The 15232-nt window shown below is 46.7% G+C and overlaps 1 protein-coding gene across 2 annotated transcripts in view; it reads left to right on the top strand.

Moving 5' to 3' along the window:
• Nucleotides 1-446: 446 nt before the first annotated feature.
• The window catches only part of KHDRBS3 (KH RNA binding domain containing, signal transduction associated 3), a 145832-nt gene continuing 131046 nt past the window's right edge, over nt 447-15232 (top strand). Inside the window, exon 1 of one of the 2 annotated variants that reach the window (XM_052651902.1) lies at nt 447-534. In XM_052651902.1, the coding sequence (XP_052507862.1) occupies nt 447-534 (88 nt within the window). The remainder of the gene's footprint in view (nt 535-15232) is intronic. The other variant, XM_052651903.1, reaches the window with a different exon arrangement.

Genomic DNA, 15232 nt, shown 5'->3' with positions numbered 1-15232 from the left:
CGGGGCGGCGCGCGGCGTGCGGGTCGCTGCTGAGCTCCGCGCCGGCGCCGGCTGCCGGGGCTCGCCGGGGACTGTGTCCAGTTCGCGGAGCGCGCCGCCGGCTCGGCCGGAGGGCCGCCTGATCGCTCCGGCCCGTGGCGGGAGCGCGGAGCCCGCGTCTGGGAGGCGGCGGCCGCCAGCGCGGGGCCGTCGGCGGCCAACCCCCGGGGACCGGGGCTGCGCGGCCGGTTCCCGCCCCGCGCCGCCGCCGCCGCCACCGCCTCCGCCGCCGCCGCCGTCCCCGGGCCGACTGCTCGGCTTGGCTCCGCCGCGCCCCGCGCCGCCCCACCGCGGCGTCCGGCCCGGGTTCCGCGCCGCTGGGGCGCGGGCGGGGTCGGGGGTTGCGGGGCCGCCGCCGCCGCCCGCCCGCCTGGAGTCCGCGTCCCGGGCCCGGGCCGCCGGCGAGCATGGAGGAGAAGTATCTGCCGGAGCTGATGGCGGAGAAAGACTCCCTGGACCCCTCCTTCACGCACGCCCTGCGGCTGGTGAACCAAGGTGAGGGCGCGCGCCGGCCGGCTGGCCGACCGACCGACCGACCGTTAACGGTCGCCCACGGCCGTTGGGGACCCGGGAGCGGCGGGCTGGGGGGCTGGAGACTGGGGGGCGTCGGGCCCGGGGGCGAGGCGCAGGTGTTGGGGGGTGCGGAGCCGTGGCACCGAGCTGGCCGTCGACCTCGGGGCGACCGGAGGGGACCCAGGTCGCAATCTGGCGGGGGGCGCTGATTCGGGTGGGGATGTGGGACACCTAGGGGAAGCCGGAGTGTTGTGTGCGCGTTGTGGGGAGACGCGGGAAGGCAGGCAGGCTGGGCGTTTGGATGAGACTTGAGGGGAATCTGTGGGGGACTCGAGGGTACCCCAGGGAAACTTGCGGGTGGGGGACCACGAACATCTGGGGGCTTCGTTGGAGCGGGGGTTGAATGAGCTCATTGGAGGGGAGAGTGGGGCGGTGGGGGGCACCAGGGAACTAGTTGCGTTTGGTTAGTCTAGAGAGCTGGAGAAAGAACTCGAGGAAAATGGAAGGATTCGAGGGGATCGGAAGCATAAGAGGTGAAGGGAACAGGTGCTTGGATTGTTGGTGAAGTTTGAGGACCTCGGAGGAGGTTTGGGGTCAGAACCCCCGGCACTTTGGAGGAGCAGGGCCCGCTGTCCCGGTTCCCTCTTCATTCCTCTCTCTCTCTCTCTCTCTCTTTTTCTCTTTCTCTCGCGGGTCCGGGCTCTCGCCGCCCTCCCCGGGGGTGGGCAGCTCACACCTAGCCTTGCAGGCCGGCCCTTGGAGAGTCATCGGGGGGCGGGAAGAGACCCACGCAGGAGAGTCTGCTTCTTGACTTGCCTGTCCTCTCTCTGGGAGGCTCTGGGTGGGTCACCCTCACTGGGGGCCGGCTCGGAGTTGAGAACACTGGCCAAGGAGCCTTTGCTGCTTGTACCATTTTAGCGCGCCTCGGGCCAGCTCAGGGCGTGAGCCGCCCCGGGAAGTACCGGACGCGGGGCGCCCCGGCGTACGGAGGCGTGCCCGCCCAGGACGGCGTTCCCTGGCTTGTTCCTTCTCCAGCTTCCCGAGTAATCTGCCGGGATGGACGGTAAATGAAGCCCGCCTTCCCCAGAGCGGTGTCCTTCATCCCCTCCTGGATCTGGAATGCGTGTTTCATATAAAGATGGGTTTGGGAGCCGCTGGTATGCTTTTTCTCTGGGTGATGGCACAGACCATCCGGCACAGGTTATCCGGTCAGATCTGTTACCTTTTGCACGAATCACTGTGCCTTGAGGGTCTGTGGTTCTCGACCCAGCCGGGTCTGCTGATCTTCATGCTGACCCTGGCTTTTTTATTGTTGAAAGTGGAAGATGAGGCAGACATATTCTATTTGAATATAGGTGTCTATATTTTACAATAGCGACCTCCGGTATTTGCCTATTGCAACCCGTTCTTCCTAGTAGGGTGTGTGTGTGGTCGAGTGAGGGTCTTCGTGGAGGGACTGACTGTCTGCAAGAATTTAAGCTTGATATTTAATTTGTTGAACAGAGATGGGTTCACTGAGCTTTCCCATTTTAATTGTAGGCATATTTTTATTTCTTTAATAAAACGGGCTTGTGAAAAAGTAATGGCTATGCGTTGCAGAAAGCGAATTTTAAGTTTTATTGCCATGCTCTTGTGAGCAGTTGGGTTTGTACTCCTCTCTCTTTGTGATTTACATATATCTTTTGTTGCCTGCTGGGCTGTCATCTCTATGAAAGATATTTCTTTGTACGTTGTGTGAGATCATTGGCATTAGAAATATTCTGGATTGTGGAATGAAGTGTATTTTTCTGAATAAAGAAGCTGAGTCAAAGTTAGGTTGTACTCAATTAAAGAAGCAGTTTTAACAAAAGTGTAGTAAGTTATCTTATTTTGAAAGTCAGAACTAATTTTCTGTGCCAGGTTACTGTGGCATTCATTCGCTAATACATTTGGAATTCTTTTGGTTTCTTTGTTTTTACCTGTGGTAATTGCTTCCAGTTATTTGAAACAGATCTTGAGCAATGTTGCCATTTAGTTTTTTGTTTTTTTTAGGTGTTAAACCTGATTACCTTACTTTTTCATCAAAAATGTAATTCTTGCAAGAGGTACATTTCTTACATTGAACAGTTAGGGAAGTAACTTATTCAGATGTTCTTATTACTGTTAATTTAGATTTCTTCAGACTGAAATGTTTTCCCCTTAAATCACAGGCTGCTTTCTGGAATGCAGAGCTCTATCATTTAAAATATTAATTATGCTGTTACGTAACTCCAGAATTACAAGTGGCATTTCTGAAACACGGTGTCTTAAATCTGAATCGATTATTATAAAGCTTTGATTTTAAATCTGATAATCATTTTGTGATTGACTACCAAGAGCATTTTTATTCTTTTTTTAATCTGTATTTTTGACTATTTCCCTCTAAAGGGAGGCATCTGTTTTTCAGATGAATCTTGATACTAGGATGCGTATTCAGGCACTAACTTATAAATGGTAATGGGTCACACCTTTATTTTATTATGGAGTGGCCTGTGATAAGTAGACTTGATGCTTAACATCACGAAATGCTGTCAGTACCTTTGCATAGTGTTCTCAAGTTTCCCAGGCTCTTTGAGGCACAGCTGTCTGCTTGTGTTCTCACACTCAGCCCTAGTGAGGCAGACGTTGATGTCTCTGTTTTTCAGGGGAGGCAGCTGGCAGGTGACTGAGATAGGTGAGTCTGAACTCAGGTCTTTGGTCTCATAAGGCCATTGTTCTCCACACTCAGACTTTCTCCAAAAGACGGCACTGAGACACTTCACAGATGGGAATTTAAAACCCTGCCAAAGCCAATAGAACTAATATGCTTGTTTCCTGTTGACTTCCTGTTGATTTTCTAAAAACATTTGTTTCTGTGCTTGTCTAGTGGTCTTCTTTGAAGAAACAAGCTTTCATGGTAGATATTTCCTACAGGATTCTAGTCAAGAGGCATTTTTGAGTTAAAGCCCTTTGGGGACCAATATATGATTTTAGTAATCAACACAGTGTGATAGTGTTGATAAATGAGGTGTGTTCATTTTTTAAAAAATTGGCATTTGTAAACACTGATAGCTGAATTACCTTTTTTTTTCCTCTAATTATATTCCAAGTAAGAACTTGAGCTGGAATTACAAGATATATACTTCAATGCTAACATAGGTTGGTTTTTACGCTTTTTCCAGGCTTATTCTTCCTAGTGGGCATTAGTTCTTGGCTTTTATTGCAATTTTCTCAGGATAAATTTTCCTTCTTCCCACCGCCTCAAATATTGAATGCTCTTGTTTCTCTGCCAAAAATAACACGTGATGTTTACTTGATGTTAAAACTAAATCAAATAAAATAAACTTTTTTTTAAATCCCCACCTCCATTGCCTGTAGAGTGAGTTGACATTGCAGTTTCTTGCCAAGGAGGTTAATTGGAGATGAAAGTTGCATTCCGTGTTTTATATTATATTTGCTACTAGGGGATGTGCTGACTCTTACTAAAAACATCTTCAGAAATGTCTTACGCATTATAATTTAATCCAGTTCTTTGGTCTTGCATTGGATGGTTTTCAGTCCAAGCCAAGTAACCATTAAATAAGATTACATAACCCTGTATTTTTAATTATCTGATATAATATGTGGATTGGTGGCTGGTTCATTGCCAAGTTATATTTAGTGGTTGGTTACAAGAGGAAGTGGAGCAGAAGATTCCAGATTATGGTGGTCTGTCTAGTGGAGAAGGAAATAGCAACCCACTCCAGTATTCTTGCCTAGAGGATCCCATGGGCAGAGAAGCTTGCTGGGCTACCATCCATAGCGTCGCACAGAGTTGGACACAACTGAAGTGACTTAGCATGCACGCATGCGTTAATGTCCAGATAAATTTCTTTGTTGATGTTTCAAAATAAGTGTTTTCATATTACATCAGTTTCTCTTAATAATGAGATTCTTAGCATTACTTAGGATATACATGTGGGATAAACATATATGAAGGAAGGATCATTATTTTGCCTTATGTGCTTCTCTTTGTACAACAAAGCTCGATGACTTAAGAGTTTCACTTTGGGGGACCCTTTCTGGAAATTGTTTTGGTTGCTTGTGTGTTGTCAAGAGTGTAAAGTAGGAGAAGAATAAGAGCGAAGGTTGCAGAATTCCATTTATCTGTGGTGCCTTCATGCCATAGCGTGCACTTCTCTGTTTCATTCAGGGAAAAGTGTGGTTATTTAGTTTCTAATATTTTCTGAGGCTTATCAGGTTTTGCTTTTTGTAAGAAAATGGATGGAATGACTCACATATTTACTCTTTGACTCACATATTTAGATAAGTCATTTTCTATAGTGTTATGACTCAGAAGGATCCAGTGATGGTCAGTTACAGTGTTTTGGTATCCAGACACTAGTAGCAGGTTTATAGAGAACCTACCTCGCAGGGTGTTTTTGCTGGTCCTGGACTGAGAGAGGGAAAAATTTCAGCCTCTACTCCTGAGGAATATCTGCTCTCTTCTGCATCAGATTGAGAGTGGGCTTTAAGTGTTTAGATGCCCTCTCCTTTCCAGAGGAATGTCTTATTAGCCTTCAACTGTCCTTTTGAACTATTTTGTGACAAGGTGGTTTAGATTTAACTCTCGTTCTAGAAGCATTTACTAGGTACTTCTCCACACTCAGCCATGTCTATAATCTTAATACTGAGAACAGACCAAAATGTAGAGACTTTTAGCCCAATATATTACTTGTAGAAATGGAGATTCCAACAGTGACTTACCCAGAGTGACATACTGACAGAATGTCTGAGGGGATTGTTCAAGCTTTGTTGTTTTCCACATCACACGGACCTTTGGACGTATGAAGGGTCAAACTGTGATGATAAAGGTAGTTAATGACAGAAGGGGGATTAAAACTCTGGCCTTTAATGTGCAGTTTGTTCTTTTCTCTCTAGCTTGTGCTGGAATTGAAAGATGAGTTATATAGCATCCATTGTTATATTGATACTTTATCCTTCAAGTTTCTTTTTTTTCCTCCAAGTTTCTGCTGTAGATACCTTGTCTGACCACTTCCCTCCCTCCATGGGCTAGAGTGCCTGTTTCTGGTCCTGAAGCAGGTGGTGCCTAACTCTCTGTGGGGTGATAGTCATCACAATGTAGTATTTGGATCTCTGTCTTCCCTGGAGACTGTGAGCTGTTCGGGAGGTAAGGCTTGGTCTTAACCTATCTTTGTGTCTTCAGAATCTCATATGGTTCTTGGTCTGTAGCCCTTGTAAACTCCAGTCTTCGTTTCAGTGTTGTTTTAATTCTCATAAAGGTAGAAGAATCAGAAAGTATTTGGAGTTTGGCAGTCCTTAAGGCCTTTGCCTTTTACCACTTTAGAGACCTGGCTGAGTAGGGGTAGGAGGAAGTCCCCAACAGGTGTGCAGGCAGGCACGGGAGGGGTTTCTAAGTGAATTGCAGTGTTGAATAAGCAGGAGAGCATCCCAGGGCTCACCCCATGGGGTGGGCTGTAGGGGTCCTTCTCAGGAGGTGAGGAGATCTTATCAGATCTGCTTGGAATCCTGTGATTATTTACTTTTATTCTTTCTTGAGGAACTTATTAGGCAGTGCATTCTAACATTGTTAGCTCTCCTTGCCTAAACTAATGAGATTTCTCATGACAGATTTAAACCAGAAGTTGGGTGACCCTCGTCACTTGCTGAATAAGCCTTACCTGAAGGAGTTAATCTTCACTCTCAGATGCCACACAGACCCTCAAAGCTCAGGAGTAGTGGTGGTTGTGGATGGAACGCCAGCAGCAGTTTGGATGTCACAAGACCCTTTGCTTGTTGTCATCATTCCCCCTGAGTGGAGATAGAATGGCTTTTGTGTTTTACCAAGAAACAGAAGTAGAGTGTTGGTGGCTTTGGGTTAATGATCATAATCAGTTCAGTCGCTCAGTCGTGTGTGACTCTTTGCGACCCCATGAACCGCAGCACGCCAGGCCTCCCTGTCCATCACCAATCCCGGAGTTCACTCAGACTCACGTCCATCGAGTCCGTGATGCCATCCAGCCATCTCATCCTCTGTCGTCCCCTTCTCCTCCTGCCCCCAATTTCTCCCAGCATCAGAGTCTTTTCCAGTGAGCCAACTCTTCACATGAGGTGGCCAAAGTACTGGAGTTTCAGCTTTAGCATCATTCCTTCCGAAGAAATCCCAGGGCTGATCTCCTTCAGAATGGACTGGTTGGATCTCCTTGCAGTCCAAGGGACTCTCAAGAGTCTTCTCCAACACCACAGTTCAAAAGCATCAATTCTTCGGCGCTCAGCCTTCTTCACAGTCCAACTCTCACATCCATACATGGCTACTGGAAAAACTATAAAAGCTGCCAAATGGAGGGCCTCTGTGCCTGGTGCTTCCTGTGCATTATCTCCAGTCCCCACAAGATCTTGGAAGATAGCTGATTTTATCCCCTGCCTGTGTCCTTTGTTTTTTCAGATGAGGCATCTGAGGCTCTAAAGGATGCACAGTCCTCAGGCTGAACTTCTAAATCAAGCCATCTTGTGTTTTGATAAGGTACTTTGAGAAGAGACTCAAAGACAGAACCCAACATTGTTGTTTGTTTTTAAATAAGGGTTTCATTACAGTGAAAGCCAGTTAGAAAGTTCCCTTTGTGATGATGAATTTTTAAAAGAGGTTTCCCCAAATGTATTTTACTAAAAAGGCAAGCTCCCTTTTTTCCTATGTTCTCCAGCAGTACTTTACAGTTTTTAGTAAGCATGCAAGGTAAGGAGTTTTACTTATGTATATTCTAGTAATCACGGATCAAGTAGGAAACCTTTCTGTACTGAAATAAGTCAATTCTTGATGAAACTCTCTGTCTGTTAGAGACAGAGCTCTCTGTGTTTAAATACTTTCGCAGAAACAGTTGGTGTGATATCAGGGATTTAGAGGCAGTTTACGGTATGTTTTAAAAATTCCCCATCTTTTAAAAATAGGCTCATAAAAGAAAAAAAAATACCAAGAATATACAAGAACATAGTCCCACAGATAATGGTTTTAAAAGGCTCTGTGAAGGAAGTGGGGTATGTTTGAATATAGTTGATTGCAATTGTCAATAATACTAGTTACTGTTTATCAAGAACCTTTTTTGGGTTAGATGGTTTATGTACATGATTTCATTGAATTTTCTTAACAGTCTTGAAAGAGTAAATCATTTTATCTTATATTGTAGATGAGGAAGCTGAGGGCAGGGAGGTTAAATAATTTGCATAATGTCAGACAGCTAATAAGTGGTAAGCCAGGATTCAGATCTTTATCTACCCCCTGCAGAGTGCTGTGTGCTCCTGCAGAGGTGGGGGCTTTCCTTGTGGCTGGGCTTTCCTGTTGACTTTCCTGGGAGAACCTCGGCCATGCAGCTCTCAAAGCGAGCTGCCTGGCACTGGCCTGGCGTTCTGTGAGCAGGGCAGACTGTACAGCCGGCAGGTAGTGCAGTGACCGTGCGGGGTAGGAGCTGCGTGACCACAGGCAGCGTGGAAAGTCTGGCGGATGCCTTTACATGGGAAACGGCACTGCTTCACAGGGTAGAGCTGCCAGAGGAGTCATGTGATTCTGGCAGGTGACGACTTTCTAGGCTGTGACCCTGTACCAGTTCCTTAGCTTCCTGGAGCCGAAGTTTCTCGTCTGTAACATTGGAGACCTTATACCTCCTCTGTGGGGTGGCCGTTTTCGATGGCATGTAAGTACCGTGTCCTGAACAAACATTACCTGCTCGTTTCACAGAATTGCCCGAGACAGGTGTGTGCATACAGGCATCACTTTCCAGACATAAAGTATATAATAATAACTCAATGCATAAATCATCCAGTCTCCTTCCTCAGGGTAATTTTATGTTATTAAAATGATTTTAGTTTTCCAATCCTGGAGATACTGAAGGGGAAACTCATTCTTTAGGAAGCCTCTTTCATTAATATCATGTACAAAATTAGCAGCAGCTCTGACTGGTTTTTATTATGCTAGTCAAGACGCAGCACCTTAGGCTCGCATTAACAAATGAGGCTTCCATAAGCAGATTTATGACTGCACGGCTTAAAACATGTCTGGACGCTCCGCAGCCGCTCTCCGCAGGCACAGGGTATCTTGCTCTGAATTCTGAATTGGTAAGCTGTAAATTTCCGTAATTTTTTGCATTTCCATAATTTTTCGCCAATCAGCCCCTGCTGCTATTTTAAGAACTTTAAAAGGTGTTCTTGGCATATTATTGATGTTCTTCCTTGGTGTGATAAAGAGTTGTGAGTGTGTGAGAGCTCTCTTTTTGATGTGAATCTTACACTTGGGGTCACTATTGGTTCACGCGCCATGGAGAAATTGTAATGCAGGGGAGAGGGGACGGTTTCCATCCTGTCATTTTCCCTTGTTCTCCGGCCACTTCAGTTACTTGGCGCCCCTGTGCCCTGCTCTTCTTCCACTAGATGGCGCTCCGTATAGCCCAGTCACCCTCTGCATCCGCACAGAGGGCTTCATCGGAGCCAGTGTTAGTCTTGATCCATCATCAAGCTTGCGTTGCTTTGATATTCATGTACTGATACTAATCTTCCACATTGCTGATGTTTTAAGAGGCATACTCTCTAGCCAGCATTTTCAGAGCATTGAGATCAGTTTCTGTTTTGTGCCTAAGGTGCGCCTGGCATTGCTGCAAGGCCCTTTCTCATACATCACCTCCTTTAGTCCTGGTGGCTGCCTTGGGAAGCAGTTTTGCTGTTGTCATTCTACAGGTAAAGAAATGGAGGCTGGGGAGCTATATAACTTGTTCAGGGTCATGCAGCTAACTTGCAAAAACATTTTTTGGAGGAAAGTTTTGGGATAGTTTGACTTACGGCTGTTGGACATTGTGCTCTGTTGATTTTGTTGGGGAGAACTATAGTGCTGATGGTGATTTGCATTGGCATGTAGAAGTCAAATCCGTTGTATGAGGAAGCAAACAGTGGCAGCCAGAGCTTTGTCAGCTGGTGTGGACGCTGCTGCTTCCTTCTGCTTCTTTTGTCTCTTAACTCCTGTGGGCCCCCAGGTACAAAGCCATGGGGAACTTTGAACAAAGCTCTGATTCTGCTTTCAGTAATTTTAGCTGAAATATTAGATCGAGTCCATAGGAACTGAAAAATTTGTACTGAAGTTTCAACTCCATTCATTTATTTAATATTTGTTGAGTATCTGCCCTTCTGAATTGAACTGTTTGTTCTGAGCCAGTTACTTCTCTGAGCCTATGTTCCTTTGTCTGCACATTGGCAGTAATGCCTGCCTTGTAGGTCACTGGGGAGAAATGACAATGATTTTGTATTTTTAAAACTTTATTAAAATTTTTTTAATGTATAGGATATAGGCATATTTTTATACCCAATATGAGATACTTATGCATTTATATTTATCTTCACTTTACATTATTTTTTCTATCTGAATTGCGTGCATCAGGTCATGGTCACCAACTTGTGTAGTGGGTTAGCTGCCAGTCATTTTTTAGGGCTGGCTGACTGCTGCCACCTTGTGCCACCCCTGTCCCGTTCTTCTGGTTGCATGGGCTCAGCAAACACAAACAGAAGCTTAGAAAAATCTCTCTCACTTTTTGTATGCTTCATTATGCAAACTGCAACTAACTAAAGATGATACTGAAATAAGATTCATATGAGTGGAAAAGGACACATGGTTAAGGACACAATTTTAAATCAGACAGACCTGAGTTCACATCTTAGCTCTGCTGCTTCTCTGTGTTGTGACTGTAGATGTGTGAACCCCTCTCAGCCTCAGTTTCCATGATGAAGAAATGGGCATGAACAGTTAATAAAGCCTCTGAAGTTTTTGTGGGATTTCAGTGAGGTGTGTGAAGAGCTGTGTCATGTCTTGCATCTAATAAGTGCAGAATAAATGGTTGCTGTTGCAACCCTCCTCCTCCCCAGCACCCTCCTCCTCACCGCCCTCTTCCTGCTCACCAGCCCCCTCCTCCTCACCACCCTCCTCCTCCTCAGCACCCTCCTCTGCTCCCCACCCTCCTCCTGCTCCCCACCCTCCTCCTCACCATGCTCCTCCTCTTCTCCATCCTCCTCCTGCTCCCCACCGTCCCCCTCCTCTCCACCCTCTTCTTCCTCCCCACCCTCCTCCTCACCACCTTCCTCCTCACCACCCTCCCCCTCCTCACCATCATCCTCCTCTTCACCACCCTCCTCTTCATCACCACCACTATCATATTTTAATCAAAGAATCTGTCATCCAGTGGGGGAGATAAACGTGTAGGGGGAACAATTTTAAGAGTGTGTTAAGTGCTGTGGAAGAAGACATAGGGGCTTTAGGGGATCAGAATGACCTCTCTCCTCTCAGGACCAAGCTAGGCTTTCTGGCAGAGGCTTTCTCAGAGAGGATTAGCTGGATGCAGAAATTGGAGGAAAGGACTTGGGCAGGGATAGGTAAAATTTCTGACTCCTCCAGGTTATTCATTCCTGTTTCCCATGTTTCCATAACATCTTCACATTCCTGCTTGTCGTTGTGTGTTGTGGTTGTTTATCTGTCTTCTTTAGTCTCCCCCTCCCATTTTACTTCCTGGTATTACAATTTTTATTTGAAAACAACTTTAAACTTACAGAGAGTTAAAAGAATAGTGCTAAAACCCCCTGTATACCCGTTTATCTGGATTCAGCAGTTGTTTACATTTTCCCATATTTGGCTTTGCCATTCTGTCTATTTTCATAACTCATTTGAGAGTAAGGGGTGTGTGTGTGTTATCTGTCTTTACCCCTGATACCTAAGTACCTTTGTATTTTCTGAGATTAAGGGCTGTCTCTGATATAACTGTGCTTACCAGCTAACAATGATGACAGAAGTTAGTCATCGTTTTGGTATTTTTATTATATAACTTATAGTCTATGTGCTATTCTTGCCAGTTGTTCCAGTTTTGTTTTTTATAGGATCAGAATCAAGACCACACATTGCATTTAGTTGTCAAGCATTTTAGTCTCTTAATTTGGAGCAGCTCCCCTGTCTTTTGCCTTTCATGGTATGCATATTTGAATACTACACAGGCCGGGTTTTTGTAGAGTCAGTGTGGCTTGTCTGTTTCTTCACATTTAGATTCATGTTGTGCACTCTGTTCATACTGTTAAAGCCAGTGGAGGTGATGGAATTCCAGTTGAGCTATTTCAGATCCTAAAAGATGATGCTGTGAAAGTGCTACATTCAGTATGCCAGCAAATTTGGAAAACTCAGCAGTGGCCACAGGACTGGAAAAGTTTTCATTCCAATCCCAAAGAAAGGCAATGCCAAAGAATGTTCAAACTACCACATAATTGCACTCATCTCACACACTAACAAAGTAATGTTCAAAATTCTCCAAGCCAGGCTTCAACAGTACATGAACTGAGAACTTTCAGATGTTCAAGTTGGATTTAGAAAAGTCAAAGGAACCAGAGATCAAATTGCCAACATCTGTTGGGTCATCGAAAAAGCAAGAGAATTTCAGAAAAACATCTACTTCTGCTTTATTGACTACACAAAAGCCTTTGACTGTGTGGATCACAACAGACTGTGGAAAATTCTTAAAGAGATGGGAATACCAGACCACCTTACCTGCCTCCTGAGAAATCTGTATGCAGGTCCATATGGAACAACAGACTGGTCCCAAATTGGGAAAGGAGTATGTCAAGGCTGATATCCTCACCCTGCTTATTTAACTTATGTACAGAATACATCATGGGAAATGCCAGGCCGGATGAAGCACAAGCTGTAATCAACATTGCCGGGAGAAACCTCAGATATGCAGATGACACCACCCTTATGGGAGAGAGTAAAGAAGAACTAAGAGCCTCTTGATGAAAGTGAAAGAGTAGAGTGAAAAAGTTGGCTTAAAACTCAACATTCAAAAAACTAAGATCATCATGGCATCCAGTCCCATCACTTCATGGCACATAGATGGGAAAACAATGGAAACAGTGAGAGACTTTATTTTCTTGGGCTCCAAAATCAGTGCAGATAGTGACTGCAGCCGTGAAATTAAAAGATGCTTGCTCCTTGGAAGAAAAGCTATGACCAACCTAGACAGCATATTAAAAATAGAGACATTACTTTGCTGACAAAGGTCCATTTAGTCAAAGCTGTGGTTTTTCCAGTAGTCACATATGAATGTGAGATTTGGACCATAAAGAAGACTGAGCGCTGAAGAATCGATGCTTTTGAAGTATGTTATTGGAAAAGACTCTGTGAGAGTCCCTTGGACTGCAAGGAGATCAAACCAGTCAGTTCTAAAGGAAGTCAGTCCTGAATATTCATTAGAAGGATTAGGGCTAAAGCTGAAACTCCAGTCACTACTTTGGCCACCTGATATGAAGAACTGGCTCCTTAGAAAAGACCCTGATGCTGGGAAAGATTGAAGGCAGAAGGAGAAGGGGACAACGACAGAAGATGAGATGGTTGGATGGCATCACCAATTTGATGGACATCAGTTTGAGCAAGTTCTGGGAGTTGGTGAGGGACAGGGAGGCCTGGCGTGCTGCAGTCCATGGGGTCGCAGAGTCAGACACGACTGAGCGACTGAACTGTGCACTCTTAGCAGGAGTTCCACCAAGGTGATGGTGTGTCCTCCTCAATACATCACAGCAGGAGGCACACAGTTTCAGTGTCACTTTATCCTGTCGTTATTGATGAGGCTGAGTTTTGTTCACTTGATGTAGGTGGTGCTGGTTTTGTCCCCTGTAAAGTTTACACTTTCCTTTTGTAATTAATTAGCACTTTTGTCGGGTGATGCTTTGAGACTGTGTAAGTACTCCTTATTAAACTCTCCTTCACAAATTTTAGTACCCATTAATGTTTCTTACAGGAATTAATTATTACTGTGATGGTTGTAAAATGGTAATTTTTTCAGTCCGTCATTCTCTCTACATGTGTATTGGTTGACATTCTGCTGAAAGGGAACATTTTTATTTTTTTCTTTCCTTCTTTCATCTTCCCTACCTCTTGCCTGCACTCCATCAGTTATCTGTATACATTCAGTTGGTTGTAGTCCCTCACCGTTACTGTATAAAGTGAGGATGTTAATCGCTAAGTTGTGTCTGACTTTTTGCAACCCCATGGACTTTAGCCCGCCAGACTCCTCTGTCCATAGGATATTCTAGACAAGAAGACTGGAGTGGGTTGCTCTTTCTTTCTTCAGGGAATATTCCCGACCCAGCAATGGAACCCACGTCTTCTGCACTGGCAGGCACAACCCTTTCTCTCAAATCCATAAAAAGTGGTCAGAGCCCTTCATGGTTCTGTGGGGAGCCCTGGTCTGGTGAGAAAGTGGGAGATGGCTGTCTCCTTCCCCCTGGGCTTCTGTCCTCAGGTCCTGATGTGGCACACAGGACTTTGATTTGCTCGATGGATTTTACTCTGTGTTGTGGTTTTGAGTGTGAAAAGTACTCTTGAGGAAGTTATGCCTCGGTGGTGGCTCTGAGTCAGAGGCAGCTCTCCCGGCCCCTCACCGAGAGAGTGTCCTGGTTCCGCCGGTCAGAGCGCGGGGAACAGAGCTGCTGCCCGCTCGCGTGGTCCGCAGTGAGGTCGGAGGGCGGGCAGCAGCGGGGGCCGTGGCGCTCAGAGCAGTGCCTGGGTTGTGTGCTCTCTGTCTCCTTGTCCTCTGTCAGGGCTTTGCTCCTGAAATGCTAGATGGGAGCACTGCCCTTGTTGATAATGAACTCTCTGGGCTGAAGGCTCTTCATGTCTGAAACGAGCGCCAGGGGATCTGTGCCCTGCGGTCAGTGCCCTGTGCCCCGGAGGCCGCTGGCCGCAGAGCATGGTCCTTGTTCCCGTCTCGTGGGGCCCAGCAGGGAGACGGGCCACGGCCCAGCCCCCTCCCTGCCCTTACCCTCTCTGAGCTTTGGTCTAGAGACCGCCTGGGTTCCTGCCTGCGGGTCTTTGTGGTCCTGGGCCCCATGTTACCTGCAGCAAAGGATGTGGGACAGAAGGTAGTGTTGGGAGCTTTGGGAGCCAGTGTCTGGTAGGTGGGGCACTATCTGCTCCTCACGCTGAGGACTTTCAGAGCCTTGGGAAACTGCTGCCGGCTGCTGGGGAGGACCCTCAGGAGGAGGTCAGGAGGTGTGAGTTTCTCCCCGATGTCTCCGCTGGGCTGGGGGGTGTCCACTTCTTGTTCAGGAAGGGTGGCACGCTCAGGCTGGGCTCAGGCCCGGGAGTCCTTCATCCTGCTTAAAGGGTTCTCAGCCCAGTGGGGAAGCAGCCAAATTAAAAGACATTTATATTGCAGGGTGGTGAGTGCTGTAATAAAGACCGCGTAGGGTCTTCCCTGGGACCAGGGCAGTGGGAAGGCCCGGGGTGAGGCCTGATGTCGGGGAGACACACGGGCAGCCGTTCCTGCTCTAGCTGCTTCCTGCTGGTAAAGCAAGGCCTCGCTGCCTGTGAGGGCCCTCTCCTCCTCCACCCTCTCCTCCTAGGTGTTCCCCTCAGGCCCCAGTACAGCCCCGCCTCTTCTCAGCCATGCCTGCCTTTGTCACACTCTGGATTAGAATGCTTTGTTGGGAGCTGTTTCTCCCATGGGCATCCCAGATTCCTACAGACAGAAAATCTGCCTTCTTGGCTCGGCTTCTTCCTCCAGTGCTGAGTGCAGGGCCTAGGAGACGGTCGGTGCTCAGAAAAGTGTCTGTAGGATGACTGGTCAGCTGGGCTCAGTTTCTTCTCTGCGTTAGGGTAGTGGATTCGTGATTTCAG

The sequence above is a fragment of the Budorcas taxicolor genome, chromosome 14, assembly GCF_023091745.1.
Source record: "Budorcas taxicolor isolate Tak-1 chromosome 14, Takin1.1, whole genome shotgun sequence".
NCBI lineage: Eukaryota > Metazoa > Chordata > Mammalia > Artiodactyla > Bovidae > Budorcas > Budorcas taxicolor.
Note: the sequence above shows the minus strand (reverse complement) of the source record. Positions and strands in the feature narration are given on the sequence as shown.